The sequence below is a fragment of the Remersonia thermophila genome, chromosome 7, assembly GCF_042764415.1.
Source record: "Remersonia thermophila strain ATCC 22073 chromosome 7, whole genome shotgun sequence".
NCBI classification, from domain to species: Eukaryota; Fungi; Ascomycota; class Sordariomycetes; order Sordariales; family Chaetomiaceae; genus Remersonia; species Remersonia thermophila.
The window spans coordinates 640,982-655,685 of record NC_092223.1 but is presented as its reverse complement, the minus strand read 5'-3'; the positions used below and the strand labels follow the sequence as shown (position 1 = coordinate 655,685).

At 60.1% G+C, this 14,704-nt stretch overlaps 4 protein-coding genes across 4 annotated transcripts; 2 read left to right on the top strand and 2 right to left on the bottom strand.

Moving 5' to 3' along the window:
• Positions 1-1,712: 1,712 nt before the first annotated feature.
• Positions 1,713-4,370, top strand: VTJ83DRAFT_7159 (uncharacterized protein; the record flags this gene model as incomplete). Its single annotated transcript, XM_071013950.1, has 3 exons — positions 1,713-1,778; positions 1,850-2,279; positions 2,368-4,370. 3 exons carry the CDS (start codon positions 1,713-1,715, stop codon positions 4,368-4,370), a joined length of 2,499 nt encoding a protein of 832 aa, XP_070863376.1.
• A 777-nt stretch (positions 4,371-5,147) lies between these two features.
• On the bottom strand, positions 5,148-7,562 carry VTJ83DRAFT_7158 (uncharacterized protein; the record flags this gene model as incomplete). The annotated part of the gene is made up of 1 exon (XM_071013949.1): positions 5,148-7,562. The coding sequence occupies one exon, from the start codon at positions 7,560-7,562 to the stop codon at positions 5,148-5,150; it is 2,415 nt and encodes an 804-aa protein (XP_070863375.1).
• An 863-nt stretch (positions 7,563-8,425) lies between these two features.
• On the top strand, positions 8,426-10,241 carry VTJ83DRAFT_7157 (uncharacterized protein; the record flags this gene model as incomplete). Its single annotated transcript, XM_071013948.1, has 2 exons — positions 8,426-8,562; positions 8,636-10,241. The coding sequence occupies 2 exons, from the start codon at positions 8,426-8,428 to the stop codon at positions 10,239-10,241; spliced, it is 1,743 nt and encodes a 580-aa protein (XP_070863374.1).
• A 1,462-nt stretch (positions 10,242-11,703) lies between these two features.
• VTJ83DRAFT_7156 (uncharacterized protein) lies at positions 11,704-12,793 on the bottom strand (the record flags this gene model as incomplete). Its single annotated transcript, XM_071013947.1, has 4 exons — positions 11,704-11,811; positions 11,886-12,124; positions 12,179-12,553; positions 12,616-12,793. The coding sequence occupies 4 exons, from the start codon at positions 12,791-12,793 to the stop codon at positions 11,704-11,706; spliced, it is 900 nt and encodes a 299-aa protein (XP_070863373.1).
• Between the last annotated feature and the right edge of the window lie 1,911 nt (positions 12,794-14,704).

The window sequence follows — 14,704 nt, the reverse complement described above, 5'->3', positions numbered from 1 at the left end:
CCTCTACCGGTGGGAGGGACTACATAGTTACACAGTAGACACAGTAGCTAGTTACCTAGTTACTTCGTCCACGGAGCAAACAGCCAGCAAGCATTCAACCCGCCGTTGCGCTCAACGTCCCGACTTGGACCCTCAGCAGCTCCACCCGAAAATGGAGCTCGCAATGACGGGTGCAATCTTCAACCATTAAGCGCCACCTTCGCCAAGGCGCTAGCTACCGCAAACAAACGGTCCCACGGAGCAGCGCAGCCGCCGCGCTGTTGGGCGCTGTTCCTGGCAGGCGTCGGTTCGGCATCAGCGTTCCGTGTTTTGCCAGCGGTCGGGCGCCGAGGTTGCCATTCCCTGGTTGGGCGCGTGTTTCATCAAGAGGCAGAACGAAGACGGGGACATGCAAGGGGCCCGAGGAGGAGCCAATCACGGGGGGCCGGAGCGCCCATCCAGGGGGGGCACGGGCGCTGTGGGAAACCGTGTGGAAGCCAGGGAACGGGGCATCATCGGGCGCCGTACAGGAAATTAGCAGCGACCCGGCGCATTCGGGGGCGCTTTTCTGTGGAAGAACGCCCTGGGCGTTGGCCCCGCTCCAACCCCGGCTCCCCGTCCCCGCATTCGCGTGCCCGGCCGGCCAATCAGAAGGCCTCAAGCAAGGCCTCTCATCCCGCTCCCTCAGGGCCCCACGCCACCCGAGCCATCGAATCCCTGGAACGCCTGGGTTCCCTGCCCTGTTCCTGATTTCATGCTTCCCCCCTAATCCTCGGCCGGCCGTCGCAGAACGTCTCGTCCAACTGCTCGGCTGCTCCCTTCGTTCCTTGCTGCGTGCCTTGTGTCGAAAAGCTGTCGAGCCAACCCTTCTTCCACACTGCCAGGGCGGCCTCTTCGGACCCATTGTGTCCAGTCATTCCTTTGGCGCCGACCACCCAACTTGTTGATTCCTTGTGTCAGACATACAGGCCAGCGCACCACCACAACCGCCGTCTTGCCTTGTTGCCGACAAACCCCCCTCGACGAACCGGATCGCTGCCCCTTCGACCTTCCCACGAAACCCGGCGCCTCGCCCTGGACTTGAAGTCGTGTCCAGCCGATCAAACCGGACTTTGAGGGCCTTGTTGACTCCTGCCATCGCTACCGCTCACGACGCAACTCGTCGACCTTGGTCCCGTCGTGCCACAAACACCACCCACCACCCGGCGGGCCGTGACAGCAGCAGCAGCAGCAACAGCAGCAGCAGCGCTCCCTGTCTTCTCAGGCGATCGCATCGGTTCTCCATCTCGGCGGTTCTCCGGCACCTCGCAATGCCCGCCGCGAGATAATCCGTCGAGGCCAGCGGTGGCCTTTTCAAGAACAAACGCAGCACCCACTTCTCACAGGGTTTCGCTCCTTTGCTTTTCTACTCCTCACGACCCGACGACGACGTCGTCCCTCCCCACGTCGTCCTCGACATCGCAACCACCCCTGGCGTTGCGTTAGGCGCGACCCCTTTCGTCAACTCGCGCACAGTCGGTCTCTTCGCGGGCGAGGAACGACTTGTGCGACGGCGGCCGCCGTACTCTCCTTTGGTCTTGATTTTTTGGCTTTGAGATACCCCGTCAACACATTGACTGTGTTGACATCCTTCTTCCAACGTATCTGCGTCGAACGCCTTTTTTGTTTTTTTCTTCTCTCTTTTGTTACCCGTCTAGTCGGGTGACCCGCGCTGGGCTCGCGCCGTCTTTACAATGGGCTTTCTCAGCCATCGTCGACGCGATGTCGAGGTCAACCCGGAGCAGAAATGGGACTTCATTGTAAGCAGGAGACACAAAACCAAGGGAACCCCCCCCCTCCAGCCAATCCGTCCTGCTAACCACCCCTCTAGAGCCTCAACGATTTCAAGGCGACCTCTGTCGGCCCTGTTTTCGCCTATGCCTTCCTGTGGATCTCTCTCGTCATCTCCATGGCTGTCTACGCCGTCGACGTCTTCACCGCCTACCAGCTCCTCGCTTTCAACAAGTGGTCGTCCCAGATCGAGCCCACCCAGCTGATCCCGTTTGACATCTCGAAATGGATCTTCACCATCTGCATTCTCCTGTCCGTGGCCAACCTCTGCTACGAGTACTTCCGCGCCATCGCCATCATGCGCCGCGGGAGCGTCGCCGAGTGCTTTCTCGACAGCTTGGCCGCCCGCCTCGAGAGTATCCGGCTGGGGAGCGGACGTGGTTGGAAGCGCTTCCTCGTCTTCGCGGAACTGACCAAGTCCAAAAAGGGAGCCGAGTACATTGCTCTGTTCACCTTTTTCAGCTTTCAATGTAGGTCCTTTTTTTCTTTCTCTCGCTTGGCGTTTACCGTCCCCTCTCCCAATCTTTCGGTGCATCATGCTCACCACTCTCTGGCTAGCCTGGATCCGAACCCTTCTCCTGACGGGCCCTCGCCAAGTTATCAACGGCCTCACCCTCTACTCCGTCTACAGGGCGAGGCTCAACATCAACGAGGCCAACTTCGAGTCCTCGCTGGCCAGCTTCTTCGATAAGCTCAAGGCCCTGGCCACCGAGGAGCCCCGCCAGGCCGTCATCTTGTCGGGTATGATCTTCACCTTCATCATCTGGTTCTTCTCGCTCCTGTCGCTGCTTTTGGCCGCCTTCCTCTTCGTCTTCTTTCTCTGGGGCTACATCCCGCGCGAGGATGGCGGCCTCACGGGCTTTTGCGAGCGCAAGGTCAACAAGCGCCTCAAGCAGATCGTCGCCGAGAAGATCAACAAGGCCATGGCCGAGGAGGAACGTAAGCGAAAGAAGGCGGAGCTCAAGGCTGCCAAGAAGACGGGCGAGGATCGCCCCCTCACCATGAAGCCGTCTCTCCCCGTCCTCGGCGGCGACGATCTGCCCGAGATGCCCGGGCTCAACCGCGCCGATACCTTCGCCTCCTTCGCCGAGAAGCCGACGAGGACCAACACCACGGCCACCTTCGAGATGAGCACGCTCGGCCGGAAGCCGACCATGCCAACGCGGTCCAACACCAAGATGACGGCTACGAGCCAGTACTCGTCCAGGGCGTCGCTGCTCGGCGGCGCCGCCGACATGGGCATGTCCGATCCCAAGTCCTCGGCGCCGACCCTCCCCCCGGTTGATCTGGACGGGTTTCCGCCCACGCGCACCCCGACCGCCATGTCCAACAGGACGTACGGCCCTGGCTCTCAGCTCCAGCGCATGGCCTCCAACGGTTCGTCTCTTCGCGGCTACACCCAGAGCCCCGCCCCCTATGCCTCCGATGGGATGCCGGCGGTGCCGCCCCCGGCCAGGGCGGCGACCACCGGGCCGTACAACAACTACGGGGGGCCGGGTCCGAACCGGGCGAACGAGAGGCTGCCGCCGTATCGCGCCGAACCGTGGGATGACCGCCGCCGTGGCGATACCAAATCGCCATACCCCGGCGACAACCGGCTGCCTCAGGACAGGCCGCAGTATCCGGGCGATCGCTGGGGCCCTCCCAACCGCACGAACACCATGTCGCCGTACCCGGGCGAGAACAGGTTGCCTCCTCCCGCCGACGGCTCGCAGTATCCAGCCGACCAATGGGCTCCCAATCGGGCCGACACCCAATCTCCGTATGCCAACGGCATGCCGCGGCAGAATGCCGCCGACAAGTGGGCTCCCAATCGGGGCGACACCCAGTCCCCGCACCCCAACGGCATGCCGCGACAAAACACGGGCGACAAGTGGGCGCCGGACCGGGGCGATACCAAGTCGCCGTATCCCGCCGGTGCGCAGAATCCCGATGACAACAACGTCCCGCCGTACGCCGGCCCGGGCGCCGGCTGGTCGCCCTTCGACGACCCCGCCAGCGGACGTGCTAGCCCCGCGCCCACGTACCGCACCAACGCCTCCAACGTGGCGTCGCCCCGGCCCGTGGGCCCTCCCGTCCGGAGCGCCACCGACTATTCCATGCCTGGACAGCGCGGGCCGGCCCAGCAGTTCCCTCCGCCGGCGCGCGCCAACACGCAGCCGATGCACCAACGAGAGCCCAGCAACGGCTCGATAACAAGCCTCCAGAGCGTGGGCCGCACGTACCAGGCCTGGCATCGTGAGCAGAGCGCGAGCGGGAGCTCGTTGAGGAACATGGCCAGCGTGGCGGAGCAGGCCGGGGAGGCGGGCGAGCTGCAGCAGTCGAGGGTGGAGGGTTCGAGGTCGCCGCCGCCCAACCCGATGACGAGCAGGAGCAACACCCAGACGCCAAACCCCATGAACGCCAACCGGAGCAACGCCCAGACCCCCCGACCGAACCCCGCGAGCGCCAGCCGGAGCAATACCCAGAGGAGCTCTCCCGGGAGGGGAGACGACAACGGCGACAACAACAGCAACGGGTGGAATCAAGACCTGGAGCGGGGAGGTGGTCAAGGGTATTGAACCGTGCTGACGGACCGGGTCGGCTGAACTGAGGTTGGCGCTCGTTCGCGCGTGGGCTTGATGGGACGTGAACGGCTGGCGCGAGGTGTGACTTGATGGTAATCTGGGTGCCGACGACCTACCTACCTACCTACCTACCTACCTACCTACCTACCTACCGACGCATCTATCCACGTACGACCTGATCCGGCGCCAACTTTGGGGGTATGAAGGATAGGGTTGCTCACAGCTGGTCCCCCGTCCTACCCCTTTAACCGAGAAAGTTGAGATGAATGACGGTGGATGACGAGGATAAAAAGACACCAGGGATGCATACAAAGCGGGCGGGCATGCTTTTTTTGTTTTTCTTTTCGACTTTTGTTCTCTTCACCTTTACCATTGCCACCACCGTCTACACCAAAGCACAACACATGTACATTTCTTGCTTTCTTGCCGCAGCAAATACCTCATAGGTTCTTCTGGGGGCTGGGGGGGGCGTTCTGATATATATGAATGAGAAACCTTTTTTTGGCACCTCCCTACCCATGATCCTTCCTCTCTGTTAAGGGATGACGACAATATGACAATCAGGTTGGATTGGCCAAGATCTGGTGTTGCTGTGGACGATTGGTACGAGATCCATGTGGCATGTCTAGACATCATGTAGGCATCCTAACTCGCGCCTAGACTCCTTGTTGCTTGTTCTTCGCTACTTAGATGTCGGGGGTTGGCAGGCTGGCCGGCGGGACTTGAGATTAGCGCCGGCATGGAGTCCATAGGAAGGTTGGTGATGAACCTCTATCCGTGTGGTTCACCTCCATGCGTCCGCTCTCCCTGGGCTTCCTCCGCATAGTGCTGCTCGTCCTCGCCTTGTTGCTCTCTTCTTTCGTCCTCTTCATCGTCATCATCATCATCATCATCATAATTTTCCACCACCTTCACACGCTTCAGTTCCTCCTCCAATCTCGCCGTCAGCCGGTCCAAGATCCACTCAGACTCGTTACGCAGACTCATCAACGGGCTGCGGTGGCCGACCCAGCTCCAGCATGTTTGGTCACCGCCGTCGTTGCTAGTCGTATCAGCCGGGTTCAACATTGGCCCTCCGGGGTCCCAGGTCCAGTTGTGGTGGATGCCATGGCTGCCGCTTGGGGGACTGCTTGCCGCGTGGCTGGTGACCGGGCCCCAGCTCCTGCTGTGGCAACTGGTGTTGTTACCGTGGTCACTGGCGGAAGTTGCGTGATCATTTGGGGTTTGGTTATCACCCTTTCGTTGCTTGGGTCCGTCTCCTCTTCTTGCCTGTCGACCTCCCCGGCCCGAACCGGGACCACATGGGAAAGTGCTCACCCGTCGATGCCTCGACGCATCCGCCTCATCCTCGCCTATCAGCTTCAAATACCACATCCACTCGCGGAAGCTGTACTTCCTCGGCGGGTCGCGTTTAAGGTGGCGTGTGAGGCGGCGGATCTCGGAGATGAGCGTGACGAGGTAGTCATGCTTGGATGAAGGGAGGGGAAGATCAATCTTCTGGCGCAGGGAGCATGCGCTGGATTGCGAGGAGATGGAGCTGCGGGCGCGTCGTCGGCGGGTTTGTGGGTAGCTGGGGACTCGGAACTCAGGTGGTGGGGGTGGTGGTTGGTGAGTGATGTGTGGGCTCAGGGGTGGGGATGTTGGGCGATTGGCGGTGTCGGTGGCGTTTGCAACGTTCACAACGCTTCCGCGGGCTTCTGCTTGTTCAACATGCGCACGCCAGGAGCGTCGTTGGACGGCAGGAGGTGCCCTAGGGTGTGCGGCTTCGGGGTCGGTCGTAGCCCGGCGAAGCAGCCCAGGCGTGTCGTCCTCGTCTGCCCTGGTCCGGGTGCCGCTTAGGCTTTCGGGGCACTGGTCCTCGAGATGATGGGCGTCAAGATGGTGAGCATCCTTGCCAAAGAGGAGGCCAAACGATATCAGCCTCAGAACCTTGTTCAGGTCCTTCTGAATGCTATCCTCTCCAGGCAGGATCGTCAACCTCGCCACCCAATCCGTGCTGTCCCGGATGAGCAGAACCACCGTGTCGCTGGCGTCGGAAATGAAGATGGTCATGGTGGGAAGAGCCATCAGCGACCAGAAAACCCAAAACGACTTGCCGGCGTTGGATTTGGCCGTTCCGCCTCCGTAGCCGATGGTGGTCAAGCTGACAAAGGCAAAGTAAAAGGCGTCGCGGTAGTTCCATCCCTGATAAGGCCCCTCGCACACTTGAAACACGTAGGCACCCAGGAGCCACACGACCAGCCAGCTACCCGTCGACACAAGCATGGAGCCCCAGCGGCGGCGACGGGCCGATGTATCCTGGATCTTGCGCATCAGGGCGAACTCGCGCTCTCTCCTCTCCAGCTCGGTCAGGGCCGGGCCATGGCTGTGCGGCACGAGGATTTCGTCGCGGCTCTTGGGCTTCATGCGCGTGAGCATGTGGCGACGCCTCTTCTCCAGCATGCGGGCGCCGAGGCGGGTCTTTCCGCGGCCGATGAACAGGCTGCGGATGGAGCCAATAACGAGACCCAGGCTGATGATGCCGACGAGGGCAAAAGGAACAAGCAAGCCTCTGGCGAGCGGGGTGGTGGGGTAGAAGTCACCGAAGCCAACGGTGAACAGGGTCACGGCAGCCCAGTAGAAGCCGTCGAGGTAGGACCAGCCTTCGATGGCGGTGAAGACCAGGGCGCCGATGAGCAAGTAGAGGAGGAACATGATGCTTTGCAGCATGAGGGTTCGTTGGCTCGCGGTGAGGGCGAAGTCCTTGGGGCCATGGCCGTTGAGCGCGCTGAGATAGGTGAGGAGCATGAGGGTGGCGATCAGGAAGTACAGCACGGCAGCGTAGATGGCGTAGTAGAAGGCCTGGGACCAGATCAGTTCCGAGGTTGGTTCCGCGTCCGCGAGGAGGGGCCCGGCGGCGGTGGCGGTTAGGCCGACGAGGGCAAAGGAAGAGGTGTACCAGCCGGCGATGGTGAGAGGCTGAGCGATGGTGAAGCTCAGGCGGCGCGACATGTTGAGAAAGAGGGCCATGTTGGCGAGAATGGCGATTCCAAGCTGGGTGGCGTTGATGGCCGTCAGCCATGGAGGATCGTCCGTGTACACAGCCGTGTCGATCGAGGCGCCAGGGGGAAGATGCTGTTGCCATGGCTTGACGAGGGCACAGATGCTGAAGGAGGATGCGGCGGGGCCCAAGGTACCAGCGATCATGGGGAATGCCGCCGATGTGAACCACCAACGACTAGGCCATGTTAGCTCTGGTTTCTAGGGAATTCCCACCAGCGACGAGACCTGCCTAGGTTCCTCCTCATACGACCAGTGGTTCGAAGAGCCGGACTCATTGTCGTCGGCCACCTCGCTCACCCCGGCCATTGTCTCGGCAGGGAATCAGAGAGAATGCCATTCAAAGGATTTCATCCTACATGATGGCTGCTTGGATCGGGACAAGACAAGGCCGTGATGAATCTCTGGGGGGCACTCGCTTCCATCTCCCATGGTTTGGAAGGGCACGAATGGTGGTGTGGAGTTGAAGACATGACTCGGAATTGGAAAAGGCCAAAGATGGCCCAGGCCCTGCTCCGTAAGCACCGGGCCGGTCCCATCTTGCCTTCTTTGTCTCTTGTTGGATGCTCCATTCGTGACTTCCTTCTTCTTTGCACCTCGGGTACGTACCGGGTGACGTCGAGGGGGGTTCATAGGCAAGAGCACCTGCGAGCAATACAGCCCTGCCCCACCCTTGGGAAGGATGGACTCTCGGTGTGATTGGCTCGTGCACTCACGCTTCCCAGGACGGACGACGGACGACGGACCAACCCTGAACGCAACTGTATCATTCTCTCTGTGTTTGTTTGGAGAAGGAGAGTACACCATCCGGACACTCATTGCCCACCCTCGCTTCCCATGGGCTCGTGACAGTGTCTTTGGTGAGATACCATCCTCAACTGTAAGACGCATGCATGTCGTCGTCGACTCATCTTCGCCTACTATCCTGTTCTTTGTCAGCCGCTCTGATCTGACCTAACACTCCGGATCCTCACCACATATCAAGACCACTTGAAGAAGCAGGGCAGGACATGTCAAGATGGATCTTGCGCTTGAGAGCCTGGCGCATTGCATGGCCCCAGACATCTCGCTCCAGACTCTACAGCACCGGCCCCTCCGTAGAGCACGTCCGGGTCCCCTGCGCATCGGCAGGTGAAATCACTGTGAGGTGAGCTGGGGAGCCCGACTCTCATTGGAACGTTTTCCCCATGTCTTCCTTCTCGTGCTGATGCCGCCACCAGCCTCCACAACGTCTCAAAGTCCGATGCCACCACGCCCCTCGTCATCATCATTCCGCCCTTTTCACACCCCGACCCAGTGGCCAACCCGGGCCTCGTCCCATCATGCTTCCGGGACTACCCTACCGCCGTCATCCACTACCGATGGCAGCCCTTGCGGGGACATGACCGGCCAGACGTGCCTCTCCACTGGCCGACTCCCTTACACGACATCAGCTTCGGTTACTCGTGGCTGGCGAACCATCTTGGCTCCCGCGCCGACACTGCCTCGCCGGGGCCCCGCCCAGCCTATGTTTACGGCTCCTACCTCGGCGCCAGCCTAGCCGCCGGCCTGGCCCTGACCGAGTCGCACGTCCCCAACCCCTCGCACTCCATGGTGGTCCGCGGCCTCATCGCCCACAACGGCGTCTACGACTGGACCATGTTCCTCCCCGATCATCCGATCCACAAGCGCAAGGCCCAGCGCAGCTCCGGCCGGAGGAAGAAGCAGGAAGAGGAGCTCACCCTCTTCCCAGACGCGGGCCTGGAGGGTGACGACGCCATCCCGACCGAGGAACCAGGCATCTTCACCGCTCTCAAACACCAAGCCCCTTCCCTCTTCGTCAACCCCGCCAACCTCTTCGACCCCTTCGCCTCGGCCAGCCTCTTCTTTCAAACCCCGGCCTTACATGTGCCTGACGACTTTACCACGCCGCTCGAAGATATGTTTCCAGCATCGCCACAATCTCCCCTCGCCGCGGCCATCGACGCCCTCGCCGGCCGCAGCAAAGCAGAAGTGGAAGAAGCCATCGCGCTCGCCCAGCTCCAGCCCGACTCCTTCCCGCAAGACCAAGAATCGGCCGCGGAGCTTCTGGCCCAAGCCGCCGCCTTCGCAAAACGAGCCCAACCTCCGCGCATGGCCTACCTCATCTACCCGCCGCGTCATTCCACCCTGCGCCTCCCCTGCAGCCTGTTCTTGCACGACCGGCCGCGGGGGCCCGAGTCCCCTCCGACACCCGACTCCTCCTCTTCGTCGTCGTCGTCATCTTCATCATCATCATCCACCCCAACCAAACCCCGTCGATGCAAAGAAGCCGACGCAGACGAGCAGGCCAGCAGAAACAACTTTGCCCACCAGTCCCGCCTCCTCTCCTCCCTCCTGCTGCGCAGCCTCGACATGCACGAGCTCCGCCGCTGGCCACCCTGGGATCCGCAGCGCTGGCAGCGCGTCGACGAGCAGCAGCGGCAGCTGCGGCGGCAGCGGTTCATCGAACGGCTGCGCAGGCTGGAGTCCTCCGAGCCGTGGCGGGATGCCCAGGAGGAGCGGCCACCCACGAGCCTGGACTTGACGGTCGAGGAGGAGAAGACGCTGCGGCTGGAGGAGATGGAGAGGCGGGTGCAGACTTTTGAGACGGAGCCTCGCGATGTTGGAATGGAGGGGCTTGCGCCGGGGATGGGGACGGGGATGGGGATGGGGTTGGATGAGGTGGCGGAGGGGGTGGTGGCGGAGTGGTTGAGGGAGAGGGTTGCGGAGGATGACGAGTGCAGGAGAGAGGCGGAGGGCTTGGAGAGTCATGATCAGGGGGATGTTGTGGGATGGGGGGACGGAGGGAGACATGCCCGTTTGTAGCAATGCCATATATATGTATGTATATATATACATATATATATATATATATATATGTCAACGCCTCCGTAGGGACCGTGGTGGCGGCATGCTCTACTACACCATCCATGGGGAATGTAGACAACTTTGAGTGGAATGATTCCTCTTGTTACTCTTCCTCGTCTCTCCCTCTCCAAAAACAAACCCCCCCCCCCCAAAAAAAAAAAAAAGAAAAGAAAAAAAATCACATCATTCTCCCCCAACGGCAAACAAACCTGAGAAAGGAGGGTCAAGCTTCCATGTAGGATAGGTACCGTAAGTCCGTTGTGTACGGTAGCAAGGGGTACCGTTCCCGAGCCGCCCAACCCAGCCCCGATCGGAATCAAAAAGGCTTCATGCAGGCACCCAGGAAGGGAAGGGAGGGGAGGGGGAAAGGGAGGGGGGCAAGCGACGGGGTTCCATCCCAACATCCTTCACATGAACATCCAGACCGGCGCTGATGGGGCTTCTTTTTTTTGGATGCGGCCAGATCGCCCAGCGTCCAGCGGCATCCTTCCTCCCCGTTCGTCAAAGCCGGCTGCATGATGCAAGCCACCCACGCACCTCTATCTGTATGCTACACAGTACTACATGCATAGAGTCCACACACCACACCCACTCAGGGACAACATAGTAGCCGCACGCATCAAGGGCATTGCGATTGGGCGGTGTCACGTCTGATGTCACCCATCCATGGTTCCAATGCTCCGCAGCCCTGCAGGAGGAAGAGCTTCGTCATTTCAATCATCATCTTGCTGCCGCAGAGAGAGAGAGAGAGAGAGAGAGAGAGAGCCATGCGATAGGGAAACAAGGCGCAGTCGCTGCCATGGTAGCGTAGTAAAACCAAGGCCCTCCATCGACATGATGCACAGCTCTCTCCGTCCCCCACCTCCCCCACCCTACCCTCCGTCCCAGAGCAGGTAGGTAGGTTGGTCCCCTTGTGCAGTACCGGAGGTTTCCGAGCCGCAAGTGTGGCGCCATATCCACCCACCGTCGATAAGCCTGCAGCGACCAGCAGCGCCACGAAAACGATGCGTGCGTGTGCAGACATGTGCGAAATGCAAGGTGCTGAGATGTACGCGCGGCCGCGAAACCCAAAAATCACCAAAGCTTACTTAGTCCAGCCCAAACTCCAACTCCAAAAACGCCGTTCCCTCTGTATGCGCGTCTCGCCCCCCGTCTGACCCGGTGTATCGGGGTATCTTAAACTCCCAATTGAGCGGTTTGGCTGGGCAGGTGGTAGTTTTGCCGGGCACGCACCCGCCGTCGTAAGGTGTCCATTGCAGGCTTAGGGCGTCGAGAGTGGGTTGGTCTGGTCCATGCTTGCGTGACCGACCCCCTCGAGTTGGTGCGTACGCTCCGGCGGTCTGTGTGTGTTGGTGGAGCTTTTGATTTGTCATGAAATCATGGATCTGTTTCGTCCACGCCTGGCCTCGCCGGGGTTCGCTCATCCCTTGGCCGGCTTTTGGCTCGAGGGCCCCGGCGTGGCCGCCGGCGTCGCTGGCCTGGACTTGTAAGGATTCCCTTCCGAAAAGAGCCCGTGCTCGTCGATGTACTGTAAAAAAAAAAGACAGACGGGGTTAGCGGGCGGTGCAAGGGACACGTCGTCGGGAGGGGAGGGCGGCTTACGTCGACAACCGGATCCGGAATCAGGTACCTGACGCTGAGATCCTTCTTCAGGAACAGCCGGACCTTGGTCGAGCTGATGTCGTTCTGGATGACCTGGTTGATGACCCAGATGTTGTGCTCGTACTGCCTCAGCGACTCGAGAGCCTGGTCGATGTCGGTGCCCGAGCGCTCGATGATGAAGGCGCCGTAAGAGCCCAGGATCGTGTCCAGATCCTTGGGCGCCCAGAGTCCCGGCTCGCCTGGTTGTTTGTTAGCGGGTCTCTGATGCGCAGCCGAGACGACCAGGAACGTACTCATCGACATGACCAGGTCGGCGCCGGCCAAGAGAGCAATCCGGGCCTTCTTCATTTGCCCGTCGGGGCTCTCGATCCCCCCAAGCACCTCGTTGATCTCGTGATCGAAGTGCTGCAAGACCTTGGCGGTGGGCACGTATTGGGGCTGGCCGTTGGCGTCGCGGTTCAGCGTCTCGTACGGGTCGACCATGAGCCATGCCGAGTTCTCAACGGCGCGCGAGCACATGTTGACGCGGTGGTGGCCCGGCGCCAGCCCGACCTTCTTATAGGCGTCGCTGACGGGCGACAGATAGCCGCCGCAGACCTCAAAGTCGGTATTGAAACGCACAAAGTCGGAGGCCATCTCGAACATGCGCAGGTGAAGGAAGGTAATTGCTTGCATGCTGTCTGTCAGCCAACGCTGCTTCGGGTCGACGGCGGGGAAGGCCAAGACATACGAGAGAAGGAGCCGCAGGCCACTAGCACCAGAGGCGTCTTGCTCGGGTCCGTCTGCCGCCGCTTCAGCTTGTGGGTAGGAAAGGCGTAGGGAGCCTCAGTGGCATCGAGGATGGGGCCGTTCAGCCCCGGGAGAGGGCCGGGCGATGGCGTGCCCGAGTTGGCGGTGCCGGCGGTCATGTTTGCGTCGGCGATGCTCGAGCGTGCGGGACTGGATCGAGGTGGTGGTGGTGGTGGTGGTTGCGTCGCTTGCAGCCTGCGGTTGAGGTCGGTACTTGAAAAATGGACGTCAACCGAGGATGCGGGGCACGCGGCTATGTCTTTTCTTTGGTCTTGATGCCCGTGTCTGAAAGGGAACGGTTTCCCGAGCTGCCGGTCCGAAAATCGCAAATCGCAAATGGAGTCCGGGTTGACGCCAACACCGGCGCCAGGGTTTAGCGCCAATTGTGTTTTGATGATGGAGTGAGCGGATGCAACGATGCAGCCGAGCGACAGCCAACGAATGTGGCGGCGGCCGTGAGGCAAAAATTGACTATAGTAGAGAGAGTGTGTGTGCGTGAGAGAGAGAGAGAGTGTGTGTGCGTGAGAGAGAGAGAGAGAGAGAGGACAATCGGGGTGGGTGGATGAGTCCAAGAGCCGTGGAGGCTCCGGAAGGGGCGTAGTGATTCTTATAGCAAACGACTAACACGTTTGGTGACACCCACTTCCAGGTTGATCAGCCACTCACGCGGGGGTCCGTGAACAGGCAACGATCCTTGGGAACCCAGGGGAAGGGGAAAAAAATTTGGAGACGAGGGCAGGCTTAGAAATGGATGAATAAAATATGTTTCAGCCGTTGAGCAATTTTCCAAGGACGCAACGTCGTCTTTGACAAGGGCGCAGGGAGTGTCGAGAGGCGGCCGAGTTCGAGTTTTGGCGATGCGAAGAATCTCCAATGGAGGGGCTGTCCATTTCTGGCATTGTACCTCGGTGCGAGAGCGGGGGGCTCCGACTGCAAAGAGGCAGCTGCGGTGGCGAAAGGGCCCTTCTGGTTGGCAGCCTGCCTGATGCAGGCCTATTTCCCTCACTGACGTGTGCTAAGCACCGTCGACCTGGGTACCTGCGTTTCCGTGGCATCCCCCGAGCCTGATTTCAGAGCCTGATGCTGGCCCTGGAGGGTCGGTTTTCGGGGAAGCCCGCGGGCTCTGACTCCGAACCACAACCCCAAGCCATCATGGCCTTACGCACACTCTGAACGTGCCTCCAAGGGCAGACTAGGCAGACGACCTAGGTGGACAGAAGCCCGGCTTTTACATACGGAGCACCCAACTGCCGGTTTGGTTTGGGACGGTTCGCAGCAGTGGCAGTACACAACGCTTTCAGAGCAAATTGCGGACCCAGGGCGGCCTGTCGCATCCAACACTCGGCGGCCGAAAAAAAGAAGAACCTTGCGGGTATTGCGGGCTCTGCTCGAGACTGCCGATTTCGGAACCCAGCGAACCATTACGAACTTGGCGCAACACGGGAAGCGAGGGCACCAGGAGAAAAAGAAGAAGGCCTCAGAGATGAAGAACAAGCATATAGCATGACCGTGGTGAGAAACATATGCGAAATGCGACATCTCGTAACGCTGACGTGCTCCGGGGGTCAGATCCCCGCGCCCCCGGGACTGAATCGCAGCGCTCTGGGTTGAAACATTTTGCGGTTGCTAAAGAAAGAGAGGAACGGGCGGGAAATGAGGGGCGAAGTGCGTTGAAGTACTGTGTATATAAAAAAAGAAACAAGAGAAGAGGAAAACGAAAAGAAAAAGAAAAACGAGTCGATCATACCTATGTACTTCAGACGAATGGTGTGCAAAAAAATCTTCCCGAAAGCAAGGAGTGGCTCTGCAGGTGGCGAAATGCTCATTGACAATCGGCCCCTTGCTGTTAACGAAACTGTGCAACCATGAGCCGCACAGCCTACCAATCATGACATTGGCTGCACTGCGAGGTCTTCAACTCCCGTCGTGACGACCATATACTACAGTAGATGGGTCACGTCGAAACAGCTCACACGTACCCTGTGCTTCCTAGTACATACTAAAAGTCAACAACATCTGCATGAAATCAC